The sequence below is a fragment of the Ambystoma mexicanum genome, chromosome 11, assembly GCF_040938575.1.
Source record: "Ambystoma mexicanum isolate Mex_15411 chromosome 11, UKY_AmexF1_1, whole genome shotgun sequence".
NCBI lineage: Eukaryota > Metazoa > Chordata > Amphibia > Caudata > Ambystomatidae > Ambystoma > Ambystoma mexicanum.
The window spans coordinates 1,275,446,855-1,275,471,086 of record NC_090934.1 but is presented as its reverse complement, the minus strand read 5'-3'; the positions used below and the strand labels follow the sequence as shown (position 1 = coordinate 1,275,471,086).

Below are 24,232 nucleotides of genomic sequence, written 5' to 3'. Positions count from 1 at the left end.
GGTATCTGCAATATTTGTGGTACCGTTGGTCAACCACAGAGACGTCTCTGTGGTCCTGCCCCTACCTATGCTGGTGCTTGGGCTCCTCCCTAGCGGGTTTCTTGGTTTATGGGTTTGCTGTGTCTTTGGCGTCCCGTCCAATCTTTGCAGGCAAATTTTAAACTTGCGTTTCCTCTCGTTTCATCTTCTTTGTTCTTCGGATTCATGCTCCCTAACTTACTCATCCCATTGCAGTGGGTTTTTTTATTTAAAGGGAAATTGCCCTTCTCAGGATAACGATATCTCTTTGCAGTTTCTTAGTCCCACTCATAAGTTATATTCTCTCTTGTGTTTCCAGGCACCCCATACGTGCAATGGTATGTTCAGCCTGATGGATTTCTTCACAGGAACAGGAGTCCTTGTCCCCAAATGGGGAGAGCATCCTAGTGAGGTCCCACTTTGCTGTACCCTTAAGGAGGGTATTGCAGAGTGGGCTCAACTCCTAGCCTTACAGAAAGGGGCTCCTCCTTGGGGAGAAGGAACAAAGCCCCTCGATTCCTTATAGAATGTAAGCAAAGGAGCATTAGAATGCGCTTAAAAAAATATTCAAAGCACATTTGGTAATATCAACCGGCCCCAAAATGTGCACTAGCCATTGGCGTGTGATAATTGAGTATTGGTGAGTAAGACATTTTGTGATGCAGAGAATTGAGGGGCTGCATGGCTTGCTAGTAGCTTGCAACTAGCAACGTTCTTCCTAGTATGATGTTACAAGTGTGTTCTAGTATATCTCCTTCGGAGGTTAGATTTTAGTTGCCCTGAGAAATCCCTTGCTTATTGATGGACTACAGAGAAAAGCTGCTTTAGCTCCAGCTATATCTTTATTTTAAGCCCAACATGGTGCTCTGCCTGCTCTGTCACTCGTAAAACAACACCAAGTACATTACTATGTGTTTGGAAATGTAGATAAAGAGTATTAGGGCGCATGTAAAGGACATTTTAAAACGTATGATGGTAATGAGTTATTTCGGGAGCAAGCCCACAAAAACCTTAAGAATATACGTGAACATGCAACTAATTAGCAAGTCTATAAAAATCAGTAACTTCATAAATACATAAAACATGACACGTATATATAATTATCAGATTGCATCTTTTAATTGTCTGTTGCGGGTATGCATACTAGCAATGATAAAATGCTCTAAAGTTTAGCCTGCCACACATTGTTTTGCAAATAACTGATATAAATGTGCCACATGACATTGCCGTCAATAACTGAATCAAATACTTTTTTGTTGTATATAATAACAAGGAAAGAACAAGAGTGCCTATTGGTTTCAATGGAAATACCATTACATTTACATATTCCTTCTTTGTCATCTGCCCAGGTTCTAACATTGGCTGCAGGGGTGAATTGCCCAAAATGTAGTTGGGTAATGCGTTTCAGGCTAAGGAGTTTCGTCCCAAAAATAAATGGCCGTCATAGGCTCCCTTTTAAATACATAAATGGTAAGAAAGCTTTTACAGTTGGTTTCGCTTGTTGCTCTAATAACAAATCCATCTTATTATGAGCCTTCATAAATGTGTTTTGACTGCAATGTAAGTGAAGTATAGTTGAGAAACTGCGCAGCCATTACCACTTTCTAAGAAGTCAACTTAACCAAAATGTATCACTAGGAGGCTCCCATATGATTCAGTACAAGTAAGTCCTTAACAATAGTTTTGATATGTCGCATTTGGGTTTAAACAAACTTAACATTTACAAGGCAACTGGAGCCGGTTGTACTTTTAACGTTAATGTTATTAATTGGAGTTCAGTATATAATTGTTCTTTTTATGTGCCCCTTCATACTCCAAACAATGATTTCAGAAATGCCCATCCATTCTACAAAATCTATGTTCATGTTGGAATGCATTTAAAGCATATATTGTGGCGTGTATAATGGACTAATGCGACAGTGTGCTTCTCGTTTTGGGATTAAATCTGGCACAATATACTCCTCGCCTCCCCAGCCCCTCCAGGTAGATGTTGCATACTGGGTGACACATGGCTTTCTCTAGGGTTGCTTGCCCCTGCAACTAGCCCAATACGGACTGGTAGTTGGGGGGGGGGGGGGGCCCTCCTCTTGGGCTGCCTGCAACTGTAATATATGCTGAAGTGCACCAATTATCTGTCTGTGATCACGCTCACAACCCCCGCAAGATCCTCTCCTCTTCCCACTCTTTGATCTCTTTTGCACACAAACAAAAACACACAGCGCACACACTCGTATGTAGATGCATGCATATTAACCCACTAATAACACCCCCGCCCCTAAGAACTCTGACATGGTCGTGTTCCAGAAATCATGCCAACAGCCTCTGCCTTTTGCCCGTGGTTGATACTTAACTTTGTGTGCTTGTCGAGCTGCAAAAAACGTTCGCAATCAAACTCTTTTTGCAATATGACTCACTTTTTATTTGTTTGTGAAACACCTTATCCCTTGGTATGCTCCCCCCTCAATCCCCCAAATCTGCTCTCTTTTGTCTCCTCGCTCATCTCCTTCCCTCGTGTAGTAGTGCACATTGAAAAGTTCATGAAAATGGTCCCTGCTGGGCTTTAAATGGCCCTGGGCAACACAAACCAGCCGCCCTAGAAATTGTGGGCTTGGCCACAATTTCCCTTGACGCATCCATCCATTCCTGCGTTTATGTGGTGATGAAGATGGCCAACAAAACCGAATGGCCCCGGTTGGAGCAACGCCCCCTGCATCTACCCACCCATGCCAGAGGAGCTGTTGCAGGTTGGGAGTGGATATTTCTTTTCTTTTTCTTTATTAGTTCAATGCAAGAAAGGTACAGATGGTTCTCTGATGAATGAGCATGCTGCTATAGATTTGATTCATTAAAAAAATAATCAATTTCCATCTGTCGACAAATAATAACGATCTGAAAAACGAACCTGCTGGGTGCTGACAAATGCCGGCAAAAAATAACAGGACCGCCCTTCTCTTTTGCGTCAGCGCTGTAGGACCACGTCCCACTACACACCTGGACTGCTCTAACGGTTTTTGCAGAAAGAACTGAATACCCTGCTGAGTACTTAAGTTGAGCACCAGGGCCATGCAGTGTCTAACCCTCATTTTGTGTTGCTCCAAGCCAGCCAAGGAGTTGGATATGGAGATTTTCATCTTTTTTTTAAAATTTCTTTTTTTTAATTCTCTATTAAATTTTTCCAACAACTGTAACAAGCCCCAAAGATCTCCCCCTCCCTACCCTCCCCCCCTCGGTGCTGGTGCAAAATCGTGTGGTTAATCGTCCCAACCAAGCGTTTATTCGGAGTCAATCCAGGTCCAGGAGTCTCAGGCGTTGTGGGCGCCAGCCAATCCTAAAGTCATCCCTGAGAAAGGCAAGGACCTCCTCCCACTCACTTGCAAAGTCCTGTATTGCGTTGTTCATCGCATAGGAGGCCCATTCCATTGCAACTAACTCCCAAACTTTACATAGCCAGTCTTGGAACATTGGGACACTTGCGCCTTTCCATCTTTGCGCGATGATTGTCATTGCCGCCAGAGTGAGCATCACCCTCGCCCTCTCCCTACCCCTTGGGCCGCCTGTCGCTGTTGCTGGCTTTAATCCTAATAGAGACCATTCCGGGGCTATGTCTCCCTCTGCCCCAAACGCTTGTTCCATTGCCTGTTTGTCTTCCCAGAACGGGGCTATTTTTGGGCATCTCCACCAGATGTGTTCCGCAGTCCCCTCCTGGCCGCATCCCCTCCAGCAAGTTCTTGATGACCCTGGGTAAATCCTATGCAGGTGAGCCGGAGTGTAGTGCCACCCGTACAATATCTTGTACCATGTTTCCCGGGTTTGCGAGGCTCTCGCCAATTTGGGGAAAGCTATTGAGCTTTTCCCACTCCGTTTCCTCTATTTACCTGCCCAGTATGCTTTCCCATCTTCCCATATACGCCCATTGCGGCCTAGGGGTTGCGTCATCCAGGATTTTGTAGAGCTGCGAGATGAGGCCCTTCGAGCCATCATTGGTCATCAAGAATTTCTCAAAAGGAGTTGGCGGTCTGATGGCCGCTTCCCTATTCGTGGGGTGTAGGAGCCAATGCCGCAATTGAGCGTATCTCAGCCTTTCGCCCTCCCCACTGCGAAGTCCCTTTTGCACTCCACGAAAGTGCTAATTTCCCCTCCTATGAACATATCTCGCACCCACCGGCAGCCTCCGTCTCGCCATTTCCTGAATGCCCCTCCCTCCAGCCCGGGGGTAAAGTCCTTATTATTGAAGATAGGAGTAAATGGGGATGGATAAGTTGTGATTTCCTTACGTTGGACCAGTCTGTCCCAATTGTCCGCGACCAACCTGGTGATAGAGCTCAAGTACATATGGCCTGGCCGATGGTGTTTGGGTAGCCACAGGACCTCCCCCAATGCATGCTGCGTGGCTGCTCTGTCCATCTTAACCCAGTGTTTTCCCTCCCCTTCCCGAAGCCATTCCCTAATCACCCTTAGCTGGGCTGCCTCGTAGTATTGACGGAAGTTGGGAAGTGCTAGTCCTCCACCCCTTCTTGGTGCCATAAGCAGCTGTTTGCTGATCCTTGCCCTTTTCCCCTCCCATATAAACTCGTTCGTTATCGACCGGAGCTCCTTGAAGAAGCTGGCTGGAACTGCCTGGGGAATAGCCTGGAAGAAGTAAAGGAGTCTCGGGAGAGTAACCATTTTTATTGCCTCCAGCCTCCCCAGTCAGGAAATTCGGAGGTTCCTCCACTTAATGAGATCCTTTTTGATTCTCTGCAAAAGAGGGGGATAGTTCGCCCCATACCACCCCCCAAGAGTCGGAGTGATTCTCACCCCCAAGTATGTGATTCCGCCCGGGCGCCAGGCAAAGGGCGTTGACCTTCTTAATTGCTCCCTCTCCTCCCTTGACAGCGTCAGGTCCATTAATTCGGACTTGTGCATGTTAATGCGCAGGCCAGATGCTGTGCCGAAGTTCTCTAGCAATAGCCTGCATCGCTCACTCGATGCTATGGGGTTGGTCAGGGCGAGCAGCATATCGTCTGCGAAGGCCGCCACCTTGTGCTGTTTCCCCCCAAACGGTATCCCCTGAATCCCTTCCGATTCCCGGATTGCCTGTAGGAGGGGTTCCAGATAGATCGCATAAAGCAGTGGCGATAAGGGACAGCCCTGCTTTGTGCCCCGTTGGAGTTGGAACGCTATAGTTAGGGTTCCGTTGACCACCACCCTCGCCCGAGGCCCCTCATAGAGGAAGGACCACTCCACCCGGTCGAACGCTTTTTACGCATCTAGGGAAAGCAGTACTGCCGGGGTGCCAGTCTTTTCTGCTTTTTCCACTAGATGGGCCACCCTTCTGATATTATCTGCCGTCTGCCTCCCCTTCACAAATCCCGCCTGATCTTGGATCAGATCCGGGAGGAGCCCCTCAAGCCTGTTCGCTAGGATTTTAGTGTATATTTTGGCGTCAACATTAATGAGCGCTATTGGCCTGTAGGAGGATCTTTCGAGAGAGTCCTTGCCCGCCTTCAGAATCGGAGAGATCTTGGCTTCTTTCATAGATGGAGTGATGTGTCCGCTATCTTTAAAGGAGTTGAAGAGGTAGGTCAACTGTGGTACCAACACCCCCGCAAAGGTCTTGTAGAAGGACGCTGAGTACCTATCCGGGCCCAGGGCTTTCCCTGCGGGTAGCTTCCGGATGACCCCCCCCCCCCTCTCACTTCCTCCTCCGTTATGTCTTGCTGAAGGCTGGTTTGGGCCTCCTCCTCTAGTGTGCACAAGTTAACATCTTGCAAGAATGTTTCCTGGGCCTGGTTGCAGGGGTGTTGCGATGTGTATAAGGTCTCGTAGAATTCAGCCATGGCTTCTCGAACATCTTCTGTTCGAGTGACCCTACCCCCTATGTCTGAGTTCAATGCCGTGATTGTATTACTTGAGGTGGCTCCCCGAAGGAGGCGGGCCAGCAGTACATCGGCCTTGTTCCCCCTGGCATAGAATCTTTGCCGCACAAAGACGAGGGCTCCCTCTGCCTTTTTAGTGCGGAGGACCGCTAACTGTCCCACCGCCCTTCTGTAGTCCCTCTGATTGAACCTACTGGGATTCGTTGCCACTCTACCCCTCGCCTCCTCGACCTCTGCCTCCAGCCGGGACTCCAGTGCCTGGAGCTGTTTCTGTCTTTGTGCCTTGGCTGCAATGATTTCTCCCCTCATCGTAGCCTTAAATGCATCCCATCTTGTACCTTCTCCTGTGTCCCCTCTCTTGTTGTTATTGAAGAACTCTCTCCTCTTGCCCTCTATCTCCTCCCTTACCAAAGGGTCTCTCAATAAGTGATCCGGGTATTTCCAGCCCCATAATCCCCCTCTCCTCACTCCCAGTTCCAGCTGCATTGACAATATTTTGTGATCAGCTATTCTAAAGGGCCCCATCTCCACCTCCTTAACTCTACCCACCAGGTTGGCCGAGACCCAGATATAGTCAATTCTAGATTGTGTCCTGTGGACCTCGGAGAGAAAGGTGGAGCCGTCTGCGTCCCCCTTCAGTTCCCTCCAGACATCTCTCATACCCATGTTCGCCACTTTATCCCTTAGTTCGGCCGAGGCCACAGCCCCACCCCCTCGATTCCTAGGTGCTCCTGATCTATCCTTAGCTTTGTCCCATGCAATGTTAAGGTCGCCCGTTATGACTATCTGGCCCCTTGCCCAGTCGCCTATTCTCCCCATAAGGTCGCGGAGGAAGTGGCCCTGCCCCGTGTTAGTCGCGTAAATGACCCCTATTGTGAAGAACTCCTCGGCGATTTTTCCTTTCACAAGTACAAATCTACCCTCTTTATCTTTTAGGGTGTCTTCCATGCGAAAATTCACGGTGCCTCTGATAGCCAGTGACACCCCCCCCCCTCCCGCTTTCGTGGGCCCGGACGCCTGAAATACCTGGTCAAACCCTCTCAGCCGGCTCTGATCTTTCCGGATTAGATGCGTTTCTTGCAGCCCCAGAAAGTCTGGTTTACCCCGCTTTGTGAATTGCTCCAACTGTTTTCTCTTCTGCGGAGTATGGAGGCCCCTGATGTTATGTGTTACCCATTTGAATTGTGAAGAAACTGGCGCTCTCGCCTATCATGGCCCCTTGTCCCATCCTCTACTCTCCCTGTTTGCACTCCTATAGTTCCTCTGGAGCGTGAACCACTTTTACTTCGCCCCTTGGACAGCACCTGAAAAGAACCCCCCCCTGCCAGCTCCCTTCCCCCTCCACCCCCCTCCCAATCCCCGGTGACCTTAACATTAGGCCTTCCCGCCTCCCTCCCTTCCTCACTAGCCTCCCTTGCTCTTAGAGATCCCATGATGTTTGCTCGCAGCTCCTTCTCTTCTCCTCGTGTTCCAATACAACCTTTTTATTGTCCACCACCCCCTAAGATCAATCGAACATCAAGTCAGTCCTCCTTGTCCCTGAGACTCTCCTCCTCTGCAGGCTCCATTGCCCCCCCCCCCGGGGGGGCCTTCGCCGTGCGGGTCTCCTCCTTTTCCCCTCGCCTGCCATCGACCATTCCCATGGCCTGGGTCGTGCTCCGCCGCCTGCCTCCTGTGAGCCATTCGGGCCCGCCACCCTCCGGCCCTCGTGCAAGTCCAGATCTAGATCCAAATGGTGTATTTTCGCCCCCTCCTGCATCGTGGTTATCTGCCTCTGGGAGCCGGCCCATTCGAAGACTAGGCCGAAGGGGAAGGTCCATTTATACCTGATCCCCCTTTTCCTTCAGTTTGGCAGTGAGTGGTGCCCATTGTCGCCTTTTGAGCAGAGTGTTGCTAGCCAGGTCTTGGTACAGTTCAATGCGTTGGTCGTTGAAGGTGATCGGCTCTTTTTGTCTGGCGGCCCTGAGAACTGCTTCTTTTTGAGCATATCTTGTAAATGCAGCTAAAACATCCCGCGGCCTGGATTTAGGGTTCTTATTGAGGAATCCCACCCTGTGGACCCTGTCCAGCTCGATCTGGTCAGGCGAGGGCTCCCCCAGTAGCTCTGCATATATCCCTTGAACCGTCTCCTTCAGGTCCCTATCTTGTATCGTTTCTGGCAGAAATTTCGGCCTGATGTTGATCCTGCGGTACCTGTTTTCCATGTCTTCCATTCTAATTTCCAAGTTCTGCGTTGCCATGTCGAGCCTCTCGATTGCTTCGCTGTTCTCCATGGTTTCCCTGCCTACCTCTTGCAGGCCTTTTTCCACTATATCAGTTCTCTCCCCCAGCTGAGTCACTTCTTGTTTGATTTCCGCCATTGCTTGATTAATGTCCGAGCGGATCAGCTGAAATTGTTCTTGGAATGTCTTCCCTAGCGACGCTTGAAGTGAGAGCAGCTCCCCTCGCAAGTCCTGCCGCGAGATCGATCCAGCCGCTTCCGAGGTCTCCGTGTGCTCCGGCTCCACGGTTCCCCCCTGTGTGGTCCCTCGGCGATCAGCTGCATCTTTGCTTGCCCACAGAGTTATAATGTAGCCGGGGGCCTCCCCCTGGGATTGTCCCCCTTTGTTCCCCTTGCTTTTGGCTGCCATGCTTGCGGGACCAGGGCCCCGTCTGCCCCCTTCTCCTGAGTTCACTGTCAGCCGGGCTAGGCCAACCTTATGCCAGGGGGTGCACGTCTCGGCCTTGATCCCTACCGTTTCTCGGCGCATTGGCGCGCTCCGTATTATGCTGGGGGGGAGCAGGTGTCGGGCCTGGGCACCCCGGTGTCTCAGCGTGTGGCCAGGTGGGGGGGGCAGATGTTAGTCCCAGGTGCCCCCGTTCTGCGCTGTCCCCGGGGGGGCGATCCTCAGTCCCGGGCACCCCCTGACAATGCCGTAGGTGGGGGGTCCTCCGTGCCGAGAGTAGAGGCCTCCCCTCCGCAGCCGTTCCCAACCCGAGGGGTCAACGCGAAACGAGTCCCACACCCCCCGCCGCTTACTGCCTTTCGGTGCCGCGCCTCCAGCCGCCGTCAAAACGGGCTGCTCCACTGCCTCGGAGAGGTTTCCGGGGGCTGCTCCCGGCCTAGTCCGGTGTCGGCGTTCGCCTGGGGCCCCGGTGATGGGCGTCGCCGTGTTTTCGTCTGCTGGCCGCGCGGCTCCCCAGGGGCCACCGATTTCCCTCCTCCTTGCGGCTGGGTCTGACTGCCGCAGCCCGCCGGGGGGCGCAGGGACGCGCCGATCCCCTCGCTCGCTGATCGGTGAGGGGGGGCCCAATACAGCGGGGCTCCGACCGCTCCCCCTGTACTGCTCTGCTACTTCCACTGCGTGGGGGGGAAGCGGGAGCGGGGACGCCGTTCCCTTCCCGCCTTCCTACGCAAGGCCCATTCAGGTGTATGTCGGGTTGACGAACTCTGCTGCTATCCACTGCCGCTTTCAAGCGCGGGGGAGGGTCCAAACCGCCCAAGCTCTCCGCTCTCCAACGCGTAAGGGGTGGTGGAGCTGCCACAAAGGTTGAAGGGACAGGAGCGCCGTCGACACACGTCTACCTGGTGTCAGCGGCCATCTTGGAATGGATTTTCATCTTTTTGTAAAACTTGCATTTTCCCTTTGCAGTGCTCCATTGCTGCCTAGCTGTGTTTGTCCTATAAGCGAGGGAAAATGTGAAGTTACAAGCTACGAGCCAGCCAAAAAGTCACTTGCCACCTCGCTACTACACATACACAGTATCTACTCGTACTCGCCAAGATTCAGTTGCCACTAGCCAATGTCTTTTGCACATTTTGAGCCCTGTTTTAGGTAACATACATGCATAGTTACTGCTGACCCTCTAAACACTGCTTCGTTGCAGACATTGAAACTGTACACTCCGTCACCCCTTTGCTTGGCTTCATTTTCACCTAGATTGGTGACTGCTCTGATGGGCAACATATGACTGCTCTATATGTGGCACTCAGCGAAATGGCAATGTTGTGTTTTGGAGAAAAGGGCAGGTGGCAAAGCAACCATTGGGCCTGTTGCAAAGCGCATGGGGTGATCCCGTTTAGTAAGAACTGACACGAGGACGAGTTGCAAGTTTTGGGACTTAAAAATGTAAGCGTAATCTTCATTTTCTTTTGAGGTTAAACATTGTGCTGAAAATAGATTGTGAAAAGATTTGTGTTTTTATTGCTAATCAGATCTGTATTTGTTTCTTGCCCTAATGCTTCCTTTTCTTATTCCAGCTGTACTATCAGGTGTTAAATTTTGGAATGATTGTCTCGTCTGCGTTAATGATCTGGAAAGGGTTAATGGTAATTACTGGAAGCGAAAGTCCCATCGTGGTGGTTCTCAGGTAAATGCTCTCATTCCTATTTTCTTATTCTCAATAAATACATCCAGCTTTTGACATGATTTGTTTAGTAATGTTCGATGATGAGTGGAAGAGACCCAAATAGCAGTGACTCACAAACACATTTGAAACACTTAACACACATTAGACTTTTACGCCTACCGTCTCACCTACTAATCACCCATGCCATGTGAAGTGTTCACCCAAATGACACTCTGCTTGTGGGTGAGCTGTTGATGAACATTTGTATATCGCCCTCCCTGTTTGCCCACGTCTTATTGTCACTTTGTAGCCATTCCCACCCGTTTTGCGTATTTTCTTGAGAAAAGGTCTACAAAATACTTTTGTAACAACCGCCCACCTCCCAATCTGTAAGTGGTCTGCATCATTGGCACCAAGAAGCTATTTTCGGCTGGTGTGAAAGTTGTTGTGGGCTTAATCAACCAATATTTTCTGTCCAAGTTTTGTCTAATAACCTACTTCTGTACGTATGAATATGGAAACTCCTTTGGTTTAAATTGCCCTGTAATACATTTGTGTTTTGGGATTTTCCTAAAGTCCTCCTCAGAGGATGGGTGGTCCATTTTAATTAACGCAGATAAAAAGTTGTTAGAATCTAATGAAATTTGTATGTGGGGAAACCCCAGCTCCATCTATTTTTCAGTTCCTTTAAGAAGTAATTTGAGCAAAAATAAATATTGTGCTCTTAGATCTATTTTTTGGTAATGGCAGACTCTGGCCCGTTCTGCCTTCATGTCAAGGCTGCCTAAAAGACAATACCTTGTAAAGGTTTGCATTGGCCGACTGTTCTTAGAACATAGTTTGGGCCAATTTCTGTAAATGCTACTGGACTCTTCTCCAGTAGGCTTCATTTATTGGTCAGTGTTTAAAATCCCGCCCTCGACACCAGGTGGAATTATTTCAGGGCCTTTGTCACGTGATGCTATTTCAGACGTTTCAGGCACAATTTGGCCCTTTCTTTCCACAGTCTTTGCATGTGCACCTATTTGAATTACTCTAAAATAGTCTAGGCTTGCCTCGGCATTCCTTTCCGTTTTAATCAGTGGTTGTTTGGAGGGATGGTAGAATTATTTGGAGCAATAACAGTTGAAGGTTTATGACGTTTCACCACTCTGTTGGCTTGTGTGAACGGCAACTCAACATCACATACCACACTCATGGTTTTTGTCTATTGTTGTATTGTCTGGAGAGTCCCTATATTTGTTCATTCGTATTTGTTTTTATGTATTTGGGCTTTCCTTCAGTAATTGTTTGTGGTTGTTTGCCCGGATTCCAAGTACAATCTGTAAACTAAAATTAATTCTGATATTAAATGTGCCTGAGAGGTTGAGGGTAAAGCAGTTTCTTTGTCTGCTTGGATATGTACCCACAATGCCATATGCACTGGTTTGAGTTGAAACTGCACCCTCATTGCCCCTTTCCAAGCATTCCCTTGTTCACTGCTTCTACCTGCTCTCAGCATTAATCGTCCTGCTGCTGGATGGCCCATCCAGGCCACATGGCCACCCACCTCTCCTATTTGAGTCCCCACAGGGCAGTCTTGCCTGTGCAGCCGACAAAGCGTAGTAGCTAAGTGAAACTTTGACTTGCCTCAAGCTCCACACGGCACTTCCCTAGCCTACATAACCACGCTTGTCAGGTAACGGCACCTCCCCTGAAAATACAGATTTGTTCATGGTTAAATCCTTGTGTTAGTTGCACCCCAGTGATAGTCTTGTAGTTAAATGTTCTGCTGTAAACATTTCAAGTTGCAGGCTTCTAGCTATTCCTAAACTCACTCACTCATTTCTCCACATACACGCATCTTGCCCTTTCTTACTTGGTAAGAGTTAATTGTCATTTGCTGATGGATACCTGCACCAGTACTTCACCCTCAAACAATAAATGAAGGTTTGCAATCGCTGTATCCATGTGATTATCAATGGCGAGGTTGTATCTTGCACCCCCCTCCCAATTCCAAATGCCACTCATTTCTTTAAATTGACTTGTGCCTCGATTAATCAAGTCAGGCTGTCCTCCCATTGCACTTTCTCCTTCAAGGAAGGCACCAAACACAGCACTTTCTTTCAATTGACCCAAAACCGTATGAAATTTCCTTCCATTTGGGTCCTCCAAATTGAACTATTCTTTCCTTTTCAATGTGTTACCCTGATTCTGAGCCTCCGTCCTAATTCCATGGTCGGCTGAGAGCAGCATTCTGCAGCCTGATGATCTCCAGATGTTTTGGACTAGAACATCCAAAATCTCTTACCATTAACTATGCTGGCATGTGCTGATGGGTGTTGAAACTCCAAACCGATCCAAATGTTTACCATATTTCTGTATTTCGGCACTCTAAATAATGAATTTGTGTACCCTGTGTTCCAACGAAACTTGGGGCTTTTGCCTTACATTAACCACAGTTCTGTCTTCAAATGTTTATTTCCGACTGACAAGTTCCTCCCTTTAACCAAATGTTCATCTGACCTTCCCACATATACATTTTTTGATTTACATGACGTGCCTGTTCTGCTTGTACGTACTTCTAATCTGAAGCTGTTGCGTTCACGTCATCTTGCATGTATTTTTTTTTGTTTCTACTGGCTATCTCGCTGAAAAACTTCATCTGCGGAGGCCTGCGATCCACCAGAAGTAAAGCAATGTGCAGACTTGAACTGTGACAGTGCATGAAGGAAAGGACCAGAAGACTGGCCTTCTCAGTCAATGCTCCAAGACTCTGGAACCTCTTCCCCCATCAACATCAGACTTTCCCCTTCGCTTCTTCAGTTCTGGAAAGCGCTCACAACCTTCCTCTTCAAGGAACGGCTCCTCCCTAGCACCTAGGTCCACACACCCTGCACTCCCCACCCTACCTCAGACTCTGTCATCTGCTCCCCATTGTCTTCTCCTCTGGTTACTTGTAGTACATCCCCTGCTGCCAAATGCTCACCCTCCCTTGCTAGCTCCCTGCTCACTTTTTCTCTGCCTTCCTCACTGTGTTGTTCTCCCTATGATTGTAAAGCTATCTGTTGCTTTCTGACGCTAGGTCTGCACTAAAAAAAAAAAAACCCTAATAATAATTTTGTTTGTAGCCCGTTTTCTTGCTCTTCCATTTCTGCAGGAGTGAAGTAAAGATCATTTGGAATACTGTACATATTTCATGCAATGTATGTCATTTTTACTTCAGGTGGAGGGGAGTCGCACAGCTGTAACTATCTGCTTTGGCGTAGTTGAATGTGATCACGTTTTACCCTTAGCATCAGTTGTTTGGTTGTTGAATCGTCCCCACTCCTCACTCACTCGACCATGACATGGAACGATAGGCAGATATCCAGACCACCATAACAAACACTGTTTTTCTACTTTTCCTTTGAAGCTAAGTTTGGTTACCCATCTCTGCTAACGCTAAAATAAGAACGTAACTTTATGTATTGCATATCCATTGTACATCAAAGGCAGACAATGTTTCTCATCCTCGCAGATAGCTGGAAAGCAACAGTTGTATTGTTGCCATAGCAATGTCTGGTTTCCCCCTCAAAAGCCTAAAGGAAGATTCATATAAACCTTTTTGTTCTCGCTGTAGTCTACCTCTTACCAAGATTTTACTGGTGAAGGGAAGGTTTAAAATTAGCCGGTAATAGGTGTGATGCAGTGTTTCAGGGGTCTGGGAATGTCCTTTGACAGGAGTGCATTTGGCATTTTTCTTTAAAATTTGGCTAAATGTGGAAAGAAATGCTATTTTGCACAACTGTAGACATTGCTCCACCGCCATGTTCAATGCTTTGATTTCTTGGGCCAGCCTCCTGAACCTCTTCCCATGCTAATATTTGAATGTGGTCAGTAATAACTAGAGGAGACGCCCTGTTAGATGGCACAGTGAGGGTTCAGGATTGCTTGTATTGCATTGTATTGTAGTAGTCATTTATATAGCGCCCTTTCCCATTACTATGGATTCAACATCCTTGTGGTGGGAGCGCCCTTGTGGACCGGAGTATGGGAAATTCTCATAACAGCTTAGAATGTGTGTTTGCATTTTGGCCAAGATAAGGAATTGGGTGGGCTGGCCGTGCTCCAGTAAGCAACCCAAGAAGATGGGGGAGGTCCGGAGTGGGTGAGAGTGCAAGAGACTATTTGTGTCCTTGTCCAGCTGGGCCTGGTTTTGCTGTAGGCGGTCGCTACATTCTGGTGGATGTGTGTGGGTAGCCATACCTGTAGTCGATGTTCACCGCAATGGTGCATTTTTACGTACCCTAAGGCTCGGAATTGAGATTTATTATTTGCACCGCTTTTGGATCTGGTTGTCTCTGTGAGTAATTTCTCAAGGCCCACTACTCGGTTCGCCCTGATGGGTCTTCTAAGCATCATGAACAAGCTGTCACATTTTCTAAGTGTCGAAAACCGGTTGTCTTACCGTCTTCTAGGCGCGATTTCGAGGCTAGCCACTTATCTTTAGTTGCAGTTTACTGGCAATACTCATACATATAAGCGCAGTAGATGGGCTAAAATCAAGGGTCTTCTCTGTGTAATGATAATACCAAGTTCATAGTGGGGAACGATGTCTTGACACTTAGAATGTGACTGAGCTTGGGTCTATGTCTATTTTACTCATAGACCTATTGTAGTTTATATACTGTAGATGGTTGAAGTGCACTGTGTATTTGGAGCGATGCAGAAAGGCTCATAGACGGTGGATGACTGATGCGAGTTGTGTGAATAGAGCACTGCAGTTGCCATATTGCAAGAGTGCCCCACCATGACCTACGGCCGGCGCCACATGGAGGTGTCGGATCGAGCACCTCGGCAGAGTTAAGCAAAGGTGTTGCTAGGGGGGATCGAGATGACTGAGCTGATCCATGTTATGCTACACCTTGCAGAGTGACAGATTTGGATATGAACGCGGTTGTGGCTGGATGAGTGATGCGTTCGTGATGGAGATGAGGGAGAGACTCCCTTCCAATTACACGCTTCATAATGCTTTGGGAAATACCCACGGTTTGAGGTCCTTTCTGAAGTAGAGGTAGTCTTCGTTGCAGCGGATGCATTGCGAAAGGGAGTTCAGAAGGAGGGGGTTGTATAGGAAAGGTGAATCCTCCCAGTCTGATGGAGTTGTGAGTGGGAATTACGAGAAGAGCCTGGATGGAAGGTTCCGGTAGGATGGTAGCGAGTTACCTTGTCTTGTAGGAACTCTGGAATTATGAAGGCACGTGTGTGATGCACATGGCTTTAAAGGTGGCCCATTGCTGATGGGGGGGCCACTGTAGTACTCTGAGGGCGGGTGATTGGTTCTCTGGGTGAGGGCGTGCAGGAGTCTGGCGCGTTTTGCATAGTTTCCTGAGCTGATGTGCTGGGATAGGTGGATCGAGGGAGTTGGCATAGTCAAGACGGGAGAGAATGATAAGTGTTGCAGAGAGTCTTAGGGTCAGAGAGATGAGGGAAGATTCACCTTAGGATACATGGAGAAGGAGTTGATGTGTTGGGAGAGTGATAGCCCAAGAGTCCATTGAGCATCCAAGATTTATTTTTTTTACAGAAGTTGTAGATGCAGGTGGGGCTCCTAGAGTGCGTGGCCAGGGTATCTGTAGGCTCGTAAAAAGGTGGGCTATTTTGCATTCTAATAACATCATGATATGTTTTGCTAGGTTGCAGTTGGGCAGATCTTCTGTGTGGATTATTTCCCAGAATATTTTTAAGTTGGTTGTGGATAGGTTTTTCTTCTCAAATTATTGCTTAAGTAATGTTTCAAATTCTCTTCCATTAATAAAGTTCCAGCCACTCTTTTTGGTTATCAGGCCTTTTTCCTAGGGGTCCATCTTTAGTTTGGCTCTGCCATCGCTTCTTGTACCACTTGTTGGAGCATTTGATCTCCTGTTTAATTTTTCTTGATTTCAGGATTGACATCTTAGTGATGTTGAAATGCAGTGATCGTAACGACTGGGAGCAGGTTAAGCTCCTGCTTGTGGCTCAGCAAAACTGCTTCCACAACCTACAGATTCCATGAAAATCAGCCTAAGAAATCCATTCTGTGTGTTAGGGAATTACATTACATCATTTATATAGCGCGCTGTGGACCCAGAGGCATAAAGGCGCTGACAGTTGGGACAGAAAACACAAAACATCAGGGCAGTTAAGTATCTATCGTTTTATTTTCAAACATGGAGCTCACATAAATGGAGAAGTGAGTGTATAAATGATAGGAGGAAGCTAAGGCCTTATTCAAACAAATACGTTTTTAGGTCTATCTTGAATAGAGATAAGGACTTCTGGAGTCTTCGAGGTCGGTAACAGATTCCACAGTTTGGGAGCAAAGGCTCCCTTGTCTGCTTTTGAGGTTCTGCTCCTAGGAATAACCAACACATTCTGTCCACCGGATCTAAGCTCTCTACCATTGACTTTATTAATGATGTATTCCTGCAAGTAGAGAGGCATTAAACCTTGCCTACATTTAAATATCATAACTAAGACCCTGAACTTAACTCGTGCTCCAACAGGGAGCCAATGGAGCGACGACCTAGCTTCTGAAATTTGATCTGAGTCAGTCCCAGTACTACTCTTACCGTTCTATTTTGTATAGTTTGCAGTCTTTGAGCATCGCACTTGCTAATGCCCACCAACAGGCTGCCACAATAGTCCATCTTGGCGCCAATGATGGCTCTGGCGATTGTGGCCGCACTAGCCTTCGTGATCAGGTCTAAGATGATAGAGGAATTTGACATAGTACAGAGATGCCGATACAAGACTGGTGACATGACGACTCATAGTTGAAGATTGTGTCAAGACCCTCAGCCCTGATCCCCCTCTGGCAAGCCCATTGGCCAGGTGGAATCAGGACTCGGATCGCTTATAAGGCCTGGCATCCACTTCTCAGGCCCTCTTGGGCCAGTCCTGGCGCCTTTGGCGCCAGGCTCATACACAAAGATGGACATCTGCTTGTGGAACTACTTTTTAGGGCTTTCAGCCAACATGGAGGCATCCACATAGCTTGATTACTAGAACCAAGCTATGCGGTATAGTGTTTTGGGTGTGGTGGCCTAGGGACTACTTTACCTGGACTACTTTGCAGTGGCTATTTAAGCCACACCCGAACAAGACAACACGCTTTGCGTTACTTTGTTACTAGCAACGTGACACTCACCATGTCCAGCTTTCTCACAAGCCTGACGAATTCTGGACCTGCAGAAAAAACAAAGAACATTGTTAGCAGCAGAATCTTACCTGTAATATCCATCCTTCACTGCTCGCAGCTCCTGGGCAGCTCTGTTTGAAGAGTTTGCTGCCCGGATCGAAGGGCCTGAAAAAGGGAGAAAGACATTCTTAAAGGAGGTAGAAGAGACATTACAACCACGAAGCGCTTAGAGATTTACCTGGCTGGTTGATTTTCGACCGGCATAGCTCCGGAACTCCAACTGCGCTGGGAGCACACCGCGACCTACGAAAAGGTGAAAAGCACAGGTCAGTGAAGACAAGACATCGCTGTGCTGCGCAAAGCGCCTCCTTACCGCATCATAGCGCTTTTGTGCGCCATCGTTTACCGGCAAGAACCAGCCTACCCAGCTCTCCAAGAGGACATTCTGCGCACCGAAGGGAGATAAAGAGACATTTCAGAACAGTGAAAAGTCATGCAAGAATAACAACTTAATAAAATCGCAATAAGTCCTACCTGAAAGACATTACTAGGGCCGCAGTCAGTGAAGTAACTGGACAGCACGCGCCCACCATAGACAACGCGCCCCTGCCCAGATAGCAGGACAGAGACCCCACCAATTCCGACAACCAGGCAGAATCCCATCGACACCGGGAACCATTGAGAAGGGCATCGGCGACCAACTGGCTGGGTGGCATCCCCGTGGATACCAGGAGAGCATAACAGATTGATCCAAAATGACCCCCAGGATCTTTTCAGACTGGGGTGATGTTGTTTTCCCCTAGTCTGAAAGAGCCATATTTACTGTCTAATTTGGAAAGGGCCACTTGAGTGCCTACAATCATGAATTCTGTTTTACTCTTATTTTGCGACAAGTTATTTTGAAGCATTCACCTCTTAATGAGATCGAAGACTCTATTAAGCTCTCGTTGGTCTTCTAAATGACACCCTGATATTGGGACGACACATTGGGTGTCGTCTTTATAATTCGAAAAATCAATGCCCTCTACCTCTAGATCGGAAAAGAAAGGATATATAGGCACAGAGACGTGCGAGCTCCCTGTGGGATCCCAAAAATGACTGAATGGGGGAGGCCTCGGCTATCTCTGAGCAGACTTTACTATGTCTGTTCTCGAGAAAGGATTAAATCCATGAAACGGCCTGGGATGAAAAATTAGCCACCTCCGTCAACCTAGACTTTTATATCGAGTGGTCGATCAAGTCAAACGCGGCGGATTGATCGAAGGAGATAAGAAGAGATAAATATCCTTTATCTAAGCGATCCAAGAGCTTTGCCTTTTAGTTCACGGAGAGAGATCTCCGTGCCAAAATTACACCTTGCTAAAACCTGATTGGTGCGCATTCAGGACTGGGTACAAATTAAGGTGTTCTGCAACCTTATCTAAACATTTTTATAGGAATGGAGTGTCTGAGATGGGGCGATAATTCAAAGGGTTGTCAGTGGCCATGCCTGGTTATTTCAGGATAGGAGTAACCATAGTTTGTTTCAAGGAGCCTGGGACATTGCCTTCAGTCAAGGAAGCATCGACGAAGCTACAGATGGTCTTTATGAGAAGGAGGGTGGTGGGGGGCTGTTTTTATTAATGAAGAGCGAGAATCCCCTTTACAGTGGGTAGGTTTCAAATTTTCAATAACATTTTGTAGTTCCTCCTCAGTAATGGGGTGTAAGTCAAATTGTGCAGCCTGGGGTTTTTCCCCAAAGGGCATCTGCAGCTTTTCCATGGCCATTTGGGGAAGCTCTTTCTTGCGTACCAGCATCCATGCCCTACTTCCTATTAATTTTGTTTTGCATACCATCCTGTATATGCTGGTACCAAGTGGTGTCTTATCTCTAGTTGGTCGGGGCTACCTCCTTTTGAGTATTTTAAAGATTTCCTTAACATACGATGCAGCATTCATTCTGATATAATGGAAATTCTGCTTAGCATCTAGGATGGCAGTTTTATACTCTTTTGCCGACATTTTATAAGATTGCAAAAGATCTAGAGATGGTAGAGCTTGCCAAGAGTAAAAGGCCTTAAGTGTAACGGCTTTTAGCTTTCTGAGCTCAGCCGAATACCATGGCTGACTTTTGGTTTCGGCAAGCTTCTGTTTCTTTGGTTTTAATGGAGCTAGAGTGTTAGAAATACTAGCAGGCTAAATGCTCACCCTGAGGCCATTACATGAAGCGGTGTGTCTGGGGGGAAATTGATATTACTATCCAATAAAGGCATTCTGTTATTCAGATTGATACATTTCAAATTTCGTGACAGGATATGGCCCTTGGCAGAATTCCTCAATTTATTTCACTGGAAATGGAACAGCAATAGAGAAAAGTATAAGATCATGATCTGACCATGGGCATGGACTAATGGCTACATCATGACAGGGGGGTTTCAAGGTTGAGACCCAATCAAGAGTATGACCAAGTTCATGTGTAGGTGCTATTATTTTCTAAATAAAACCTAGATCATCCAGCGACTGTTCTACTTCAGCAGCTAATATATCATCTGCATCGCTTAGCCAATGATTAATGTCACCCAAGATAATACACTGAGTAAGAGGCTTTAGTTTTGGGAGCATAAGGTTGTTGAGTGTGTCCACCCATCTATCTTTCATAGAGGGGGGACGATGGAGGGGTAGGAAGTTAACAGTTGATTCACTTTACATCAAAATTGGAATGTAAGCAGAATCTATTTCATTCAAAATGGAGTCTGGAACTTCCCATATGGAGAGATCTTTTTTTAAGATAAACACAATACCCCCCAGCCCACCCACCCTTCCTGTCTGTCCTTACGTAACATAACATATCCTGGTGGGGTTGCCAGGTTAAGGCTAATGCCTGCGGCGTCTGATCCCCAGGTTTCTGTCACAGCACAAAGATCCAGGTGATTTTGTTCGATGTAGCCTGAGACTTCTGTGGTGTGTTTGACTAGGGAGCGTGTGTTCAGCAGTAGGCAGCGTAGCTCCGATTTGGGGGTTATAGGGGTTGGTGGTGATGAGCACTTGTTGGATCTATGGGATATGGGTGTTTTTAGTTTCAGATGTTATATTTTAACGGGTTTAAATGGCTTCTAGAATGCATAGCAAAGCTGTCTCTATTCGGAACTAAGCAATTCTCATTCAGATTATCAGCGGGGGAGAATCCTTGATCCTGCTTAGTGCAAATAACCTCTGACTGCGGCAAAGGGTCATGATGTGCCCATTTAAGGAAATCGACAGTTGATTAGGTGACGAGACCACGCTGTTCATGATCACGTGTGTTAACCTTGCAGACCGCTCTAAAGATTTGGTCCTTTCAAATTTGATGAGTGCCAGAACGTCTGTTATGCCCATAGTTTAGCCCCCTGTGGCTTACCTGCACGTCCTGCTCACGGACTGCTGCACACTACCCCTAACGTCCGCGCTGGCGCGTTCTGCACCGTGTTCTAGTGTAAGTTGCTTCCGGAAACTACAATCCTGTTTGGAATTGTAGTTTCAGATTGCCTCGTGTGCATGCAGAGGAGCAAAGTTCCATTGATTCAAATTGCACTTTTTATTTACTAAAATGCTAACGCATGGTAGCCTGTGCTGGTGGCTGCAGTAATGTGCTGTAAGTAACAGTGCTAGAAAGATATATTTTTAAAAAAACACGAAACACTATGTTAAAATATTCAGAATGGTAGCACACAATTTAAAAGAACGATTAAAATGATTTTCTATCTAAATGTATATAAGGGTGCCCAAGGAAAGATGTCGAGGACATTTAAAGCATAATGAGGGGAGGCGACGTGCTTGATTTTATAAGGAAGTTACATTTGTGCTAAGTTATGTTGGCTCCTTGCTCTCTAGAGGGCCTACTGTTCTGTTTGCTGTCTGGAAAACAGGAGCTGCTTTTAGGTACTGTTAATCCAATTTTGATTTCCTCCCTGCAATGCTAATGCGCCCTAGCAGTGTCTTTGGATTAGTTGACTTGTTCAGAATTGAGCTCTTCTTGCCTTTTGTTTGGTGAATTGTCTGGCTGCAGTGGGCTGTTTGATCATTAATTTTGTGCGAGTGCAGTCAGTATATTCTTGAGAAGTGAAGGGTGCTTATTTAGTGGTGAGACCATAATCTCTGGATATGGTATAAAGTAAGAATATAGCGGTCGAGTGTGTGGCCCCTTGCGTGTGTTGAGTCCTTGGCAATAAAGTGAAATGGTCATAAATCATTTCTTGCAGGTCCGATTTCAACTTCATCTCCAATCGTTGGGAAACTTGGAATCTCCAAAATTATTTATTTTATTATTTTTGTAGACTGTGTTCTGCAGATGCTGGGCCAGTTTTATTATTAAATCCAGGAATTTGGGGTGCATGTTTGACAGAATTAGGATTGGTACAAGTCATAACGGCACATTCGGAGGATGAATAATAGCTCAATTCAAATCTTCTCTACAGTGTGAACTAGATGAACCACCCTTAGGGATCTCCTGTTTGGTAATTGGCTTCGCCCATCTTTTCAACAGAACCCATTGAATAGGACAACAGAGGTATCTCCAAACCACTTTTCAAATTATGTGGCCTTTGTATTGTTTTTGGGTTTTGTAACTATTGATTATCCTTCTGTCTGCATTCAGTTGACTGGGTCGAATTTCTTGTACTTCAATTCTCTTTCCGAGCCCAGATGGGGTCGCTCTGTCAAGGGATTGTTTAAGTTCAAAGGAGAGTGCCGTCCGCATAGGTTTAGTGAAAATGAGGTGCCTTGTTAGTTTGAGGATTTCTTTAGACCTTTTTTAGGTAGGCTGTTGGAAATGTCTTTGAATGCTGTAAAGCTGGGTTCTCTGTCATTGGCAATGATTAGTGTGTCATTGATATAAACACTTGCATACCTTTTGTGGATATTGAAATTGTCGGCAGCTTCCAATATGAAGCCCCTCTGAATCAAGGTACTGTTGTAGCGTAGACGGGTGTAGCCAGGCACACGATATACAACTTAACCCTTCACTTATAACTTGACCTGCCTCTTACCTGTCTCCAAACTCTGCTCTCCTGGTTTTAAGATCACTCTTGTGTACTTTGATTCAAAGAAGTTAAGGGTAGGGAGAAACACAAGGTTAGACTAACTGGAGCACAAATGGAGAGGCAGACAAAAGGAATGCTGGTATACGGGTCTTTTTAGTTGTTTTAAGCTTTCTTAATACTTTTCCAGTACACGAGCAGGGATTTCTCTTTTTTTCTTTTTCTTTTTATTAAAAGGGCAGAGCACAATATATTATATAAAGATTACACTAAGCCTAGCCGCTGCATTACTAAAAACACACAAATATAAAGAGTCCTTTTAAAAATATAAAATGTCTTAAATATATACAAAGTCTATACAGTGCACTGTATTAAAACCACTATTTAAAAAGACCTTACTTGTAAGACAACCTGGCCAGGGCTGTCTCACGTTCCATGCTCCATGCTGCTTGCTTGATCCATCTTCCTTCCTTCCTTCCTTCCTTCCTTCCTTCCTTCCTTCCTTCCTTCCGCGCTCTTTGATGGTGACTATCTGGGCAGTGGGCGGCAGGCGACAACGGCTGCAACAGTGTGTGGGGGCCCAAAGTATTTAAGTATTTATTTAGGCTGGGCTGCGTATGTCTGATGCAGCCCAACGCTCGCAGGCAGCATGCCCCCCCCCCACACTGCTTACTCCACCTCTGTCACGTCTGCCTGGTGTGGCCCAGGGAGTTCTGGTGTGCCACCTGTAAGGGACGTGGCACATATTTTTACATGAAGTCCCAAGAGGGCTAATACACATCTAAGGCGCTGCCCTTCTATGGGCAGCACCACTAATTAAAGGTGCTTCGGAATGAGGCCCACCTGGGGGGGGGAAGTAAAACGTATAAGCACTCCCATGCTAATCGGGGGAGTGCCAATATAAAGGCCCGGGCTGTGGCGGTTACCAGCGTTGACCGAAGCGCCTCTAAACTTGTTGAAGGGTTTCTCCAACTGTCACCAGCGCAACTGTTTGTTTCCTCTTTAGAGCAAAGGGACCCTCGCATGCCCATGTGTGAGTGTCCACTCTAACGTGTTCTATACTTCTGGGTCCCCAACGCGGCTTGCATCAGGGACCTGATGCACTTTCATTATTTTGGGATGCGTGGCTTCACACTCTGAGGAATCCTTTCTTTTATCCCCCCTCACTGGGGGTTACATGCTCCCCCTCCCCCACTTTGAACTATCCTCGCCCCCAAGGATAGCTTTGGCCTGGTCAATGAACCGGTCAAGCCATGATTTACAACAGGCCACCAGTTGCCACCATGTAGCTTGTATCTCCGGCACCTCCCACAATACCAATGAACTCACAGGAACAGGCTCTAAGGAATGGGGAAAATGGGAGGAATGGACTGGAACCTCACACTGGACCCCAGGTGTATCACCTGTTAATTTCATAACAGGTCTGCTCTCCTCGGTCGTCTTACGGAGAGTAGGCGGGGTGTCATGTAGTCCCACCCTCCAACCCCCCGACTTGACGGAGTATTCTGCACCAAGTCTGGGACCCTAGCTTCCAGTGGAGCAATGGGTAACAGTTCCTCTACCAGGTCTACCGTGGCAGGGGCGATAGGAGCAGGATGGGAACAACCTATGAAGGAATACTCTTGAGGATGGGATTCAAGTTCACTAGTAGTGGGATCTGGATTAGCGGGTGGAGGGACCCACACTAGTGTCTGAGCTAACCATTTGTCTGGGTAGACGCCAAACTGATCACTCTCGACCTCAGCGTCTTCACTGGCTTCTGGCTGACCACCTGATCTCTCTGCCTCAGTAGCTGGCGAAGCTTCCAGGGATTGAGTCTTCGGAGGATCTTCTGGCCTTTCAGCAGAGTCGCTGCTGTCGCGTCACCGGCCATTTTCCATGTGTCGCCTCCA

The 24,232-nt window shown here is 47.2% G+C and overlaps 1 protein-coding gene across 2 annotated transcripts in view; it reads left to right on the top strand.

Annotated features, from left to right (window-relative positions):
• The window catches only part of SEC11A (SEC11 homolog A, signal peptidase complex subunit), a 238,851-nt gene that overhangs the window by 20,990 nt on the left and 193,629 nt on the right, over nt 1-24,232 (top strand). Inside the window, exons 1-2 of one of the 2 annotated variants that reach the window (XM_069624751.1) lie at nt 1,467-1,488; nt 10,117-10,226. In XM_069624751.1, the coding sequence (XP_069480852.1) occupies nt 1,486-1,488; nt 10,117-10,226 (113 nt within the window). In that variant the 5' untranslated portion in view covers nt 1,467-1,485. Of the gene's footprint in view, nt 1-1,466; nt 1,489-10,116; nt 10,227-24,232 lie in introns of those variants that run through there. The other variant, XM_069624750.1, reaches the window with a different exon arrangement.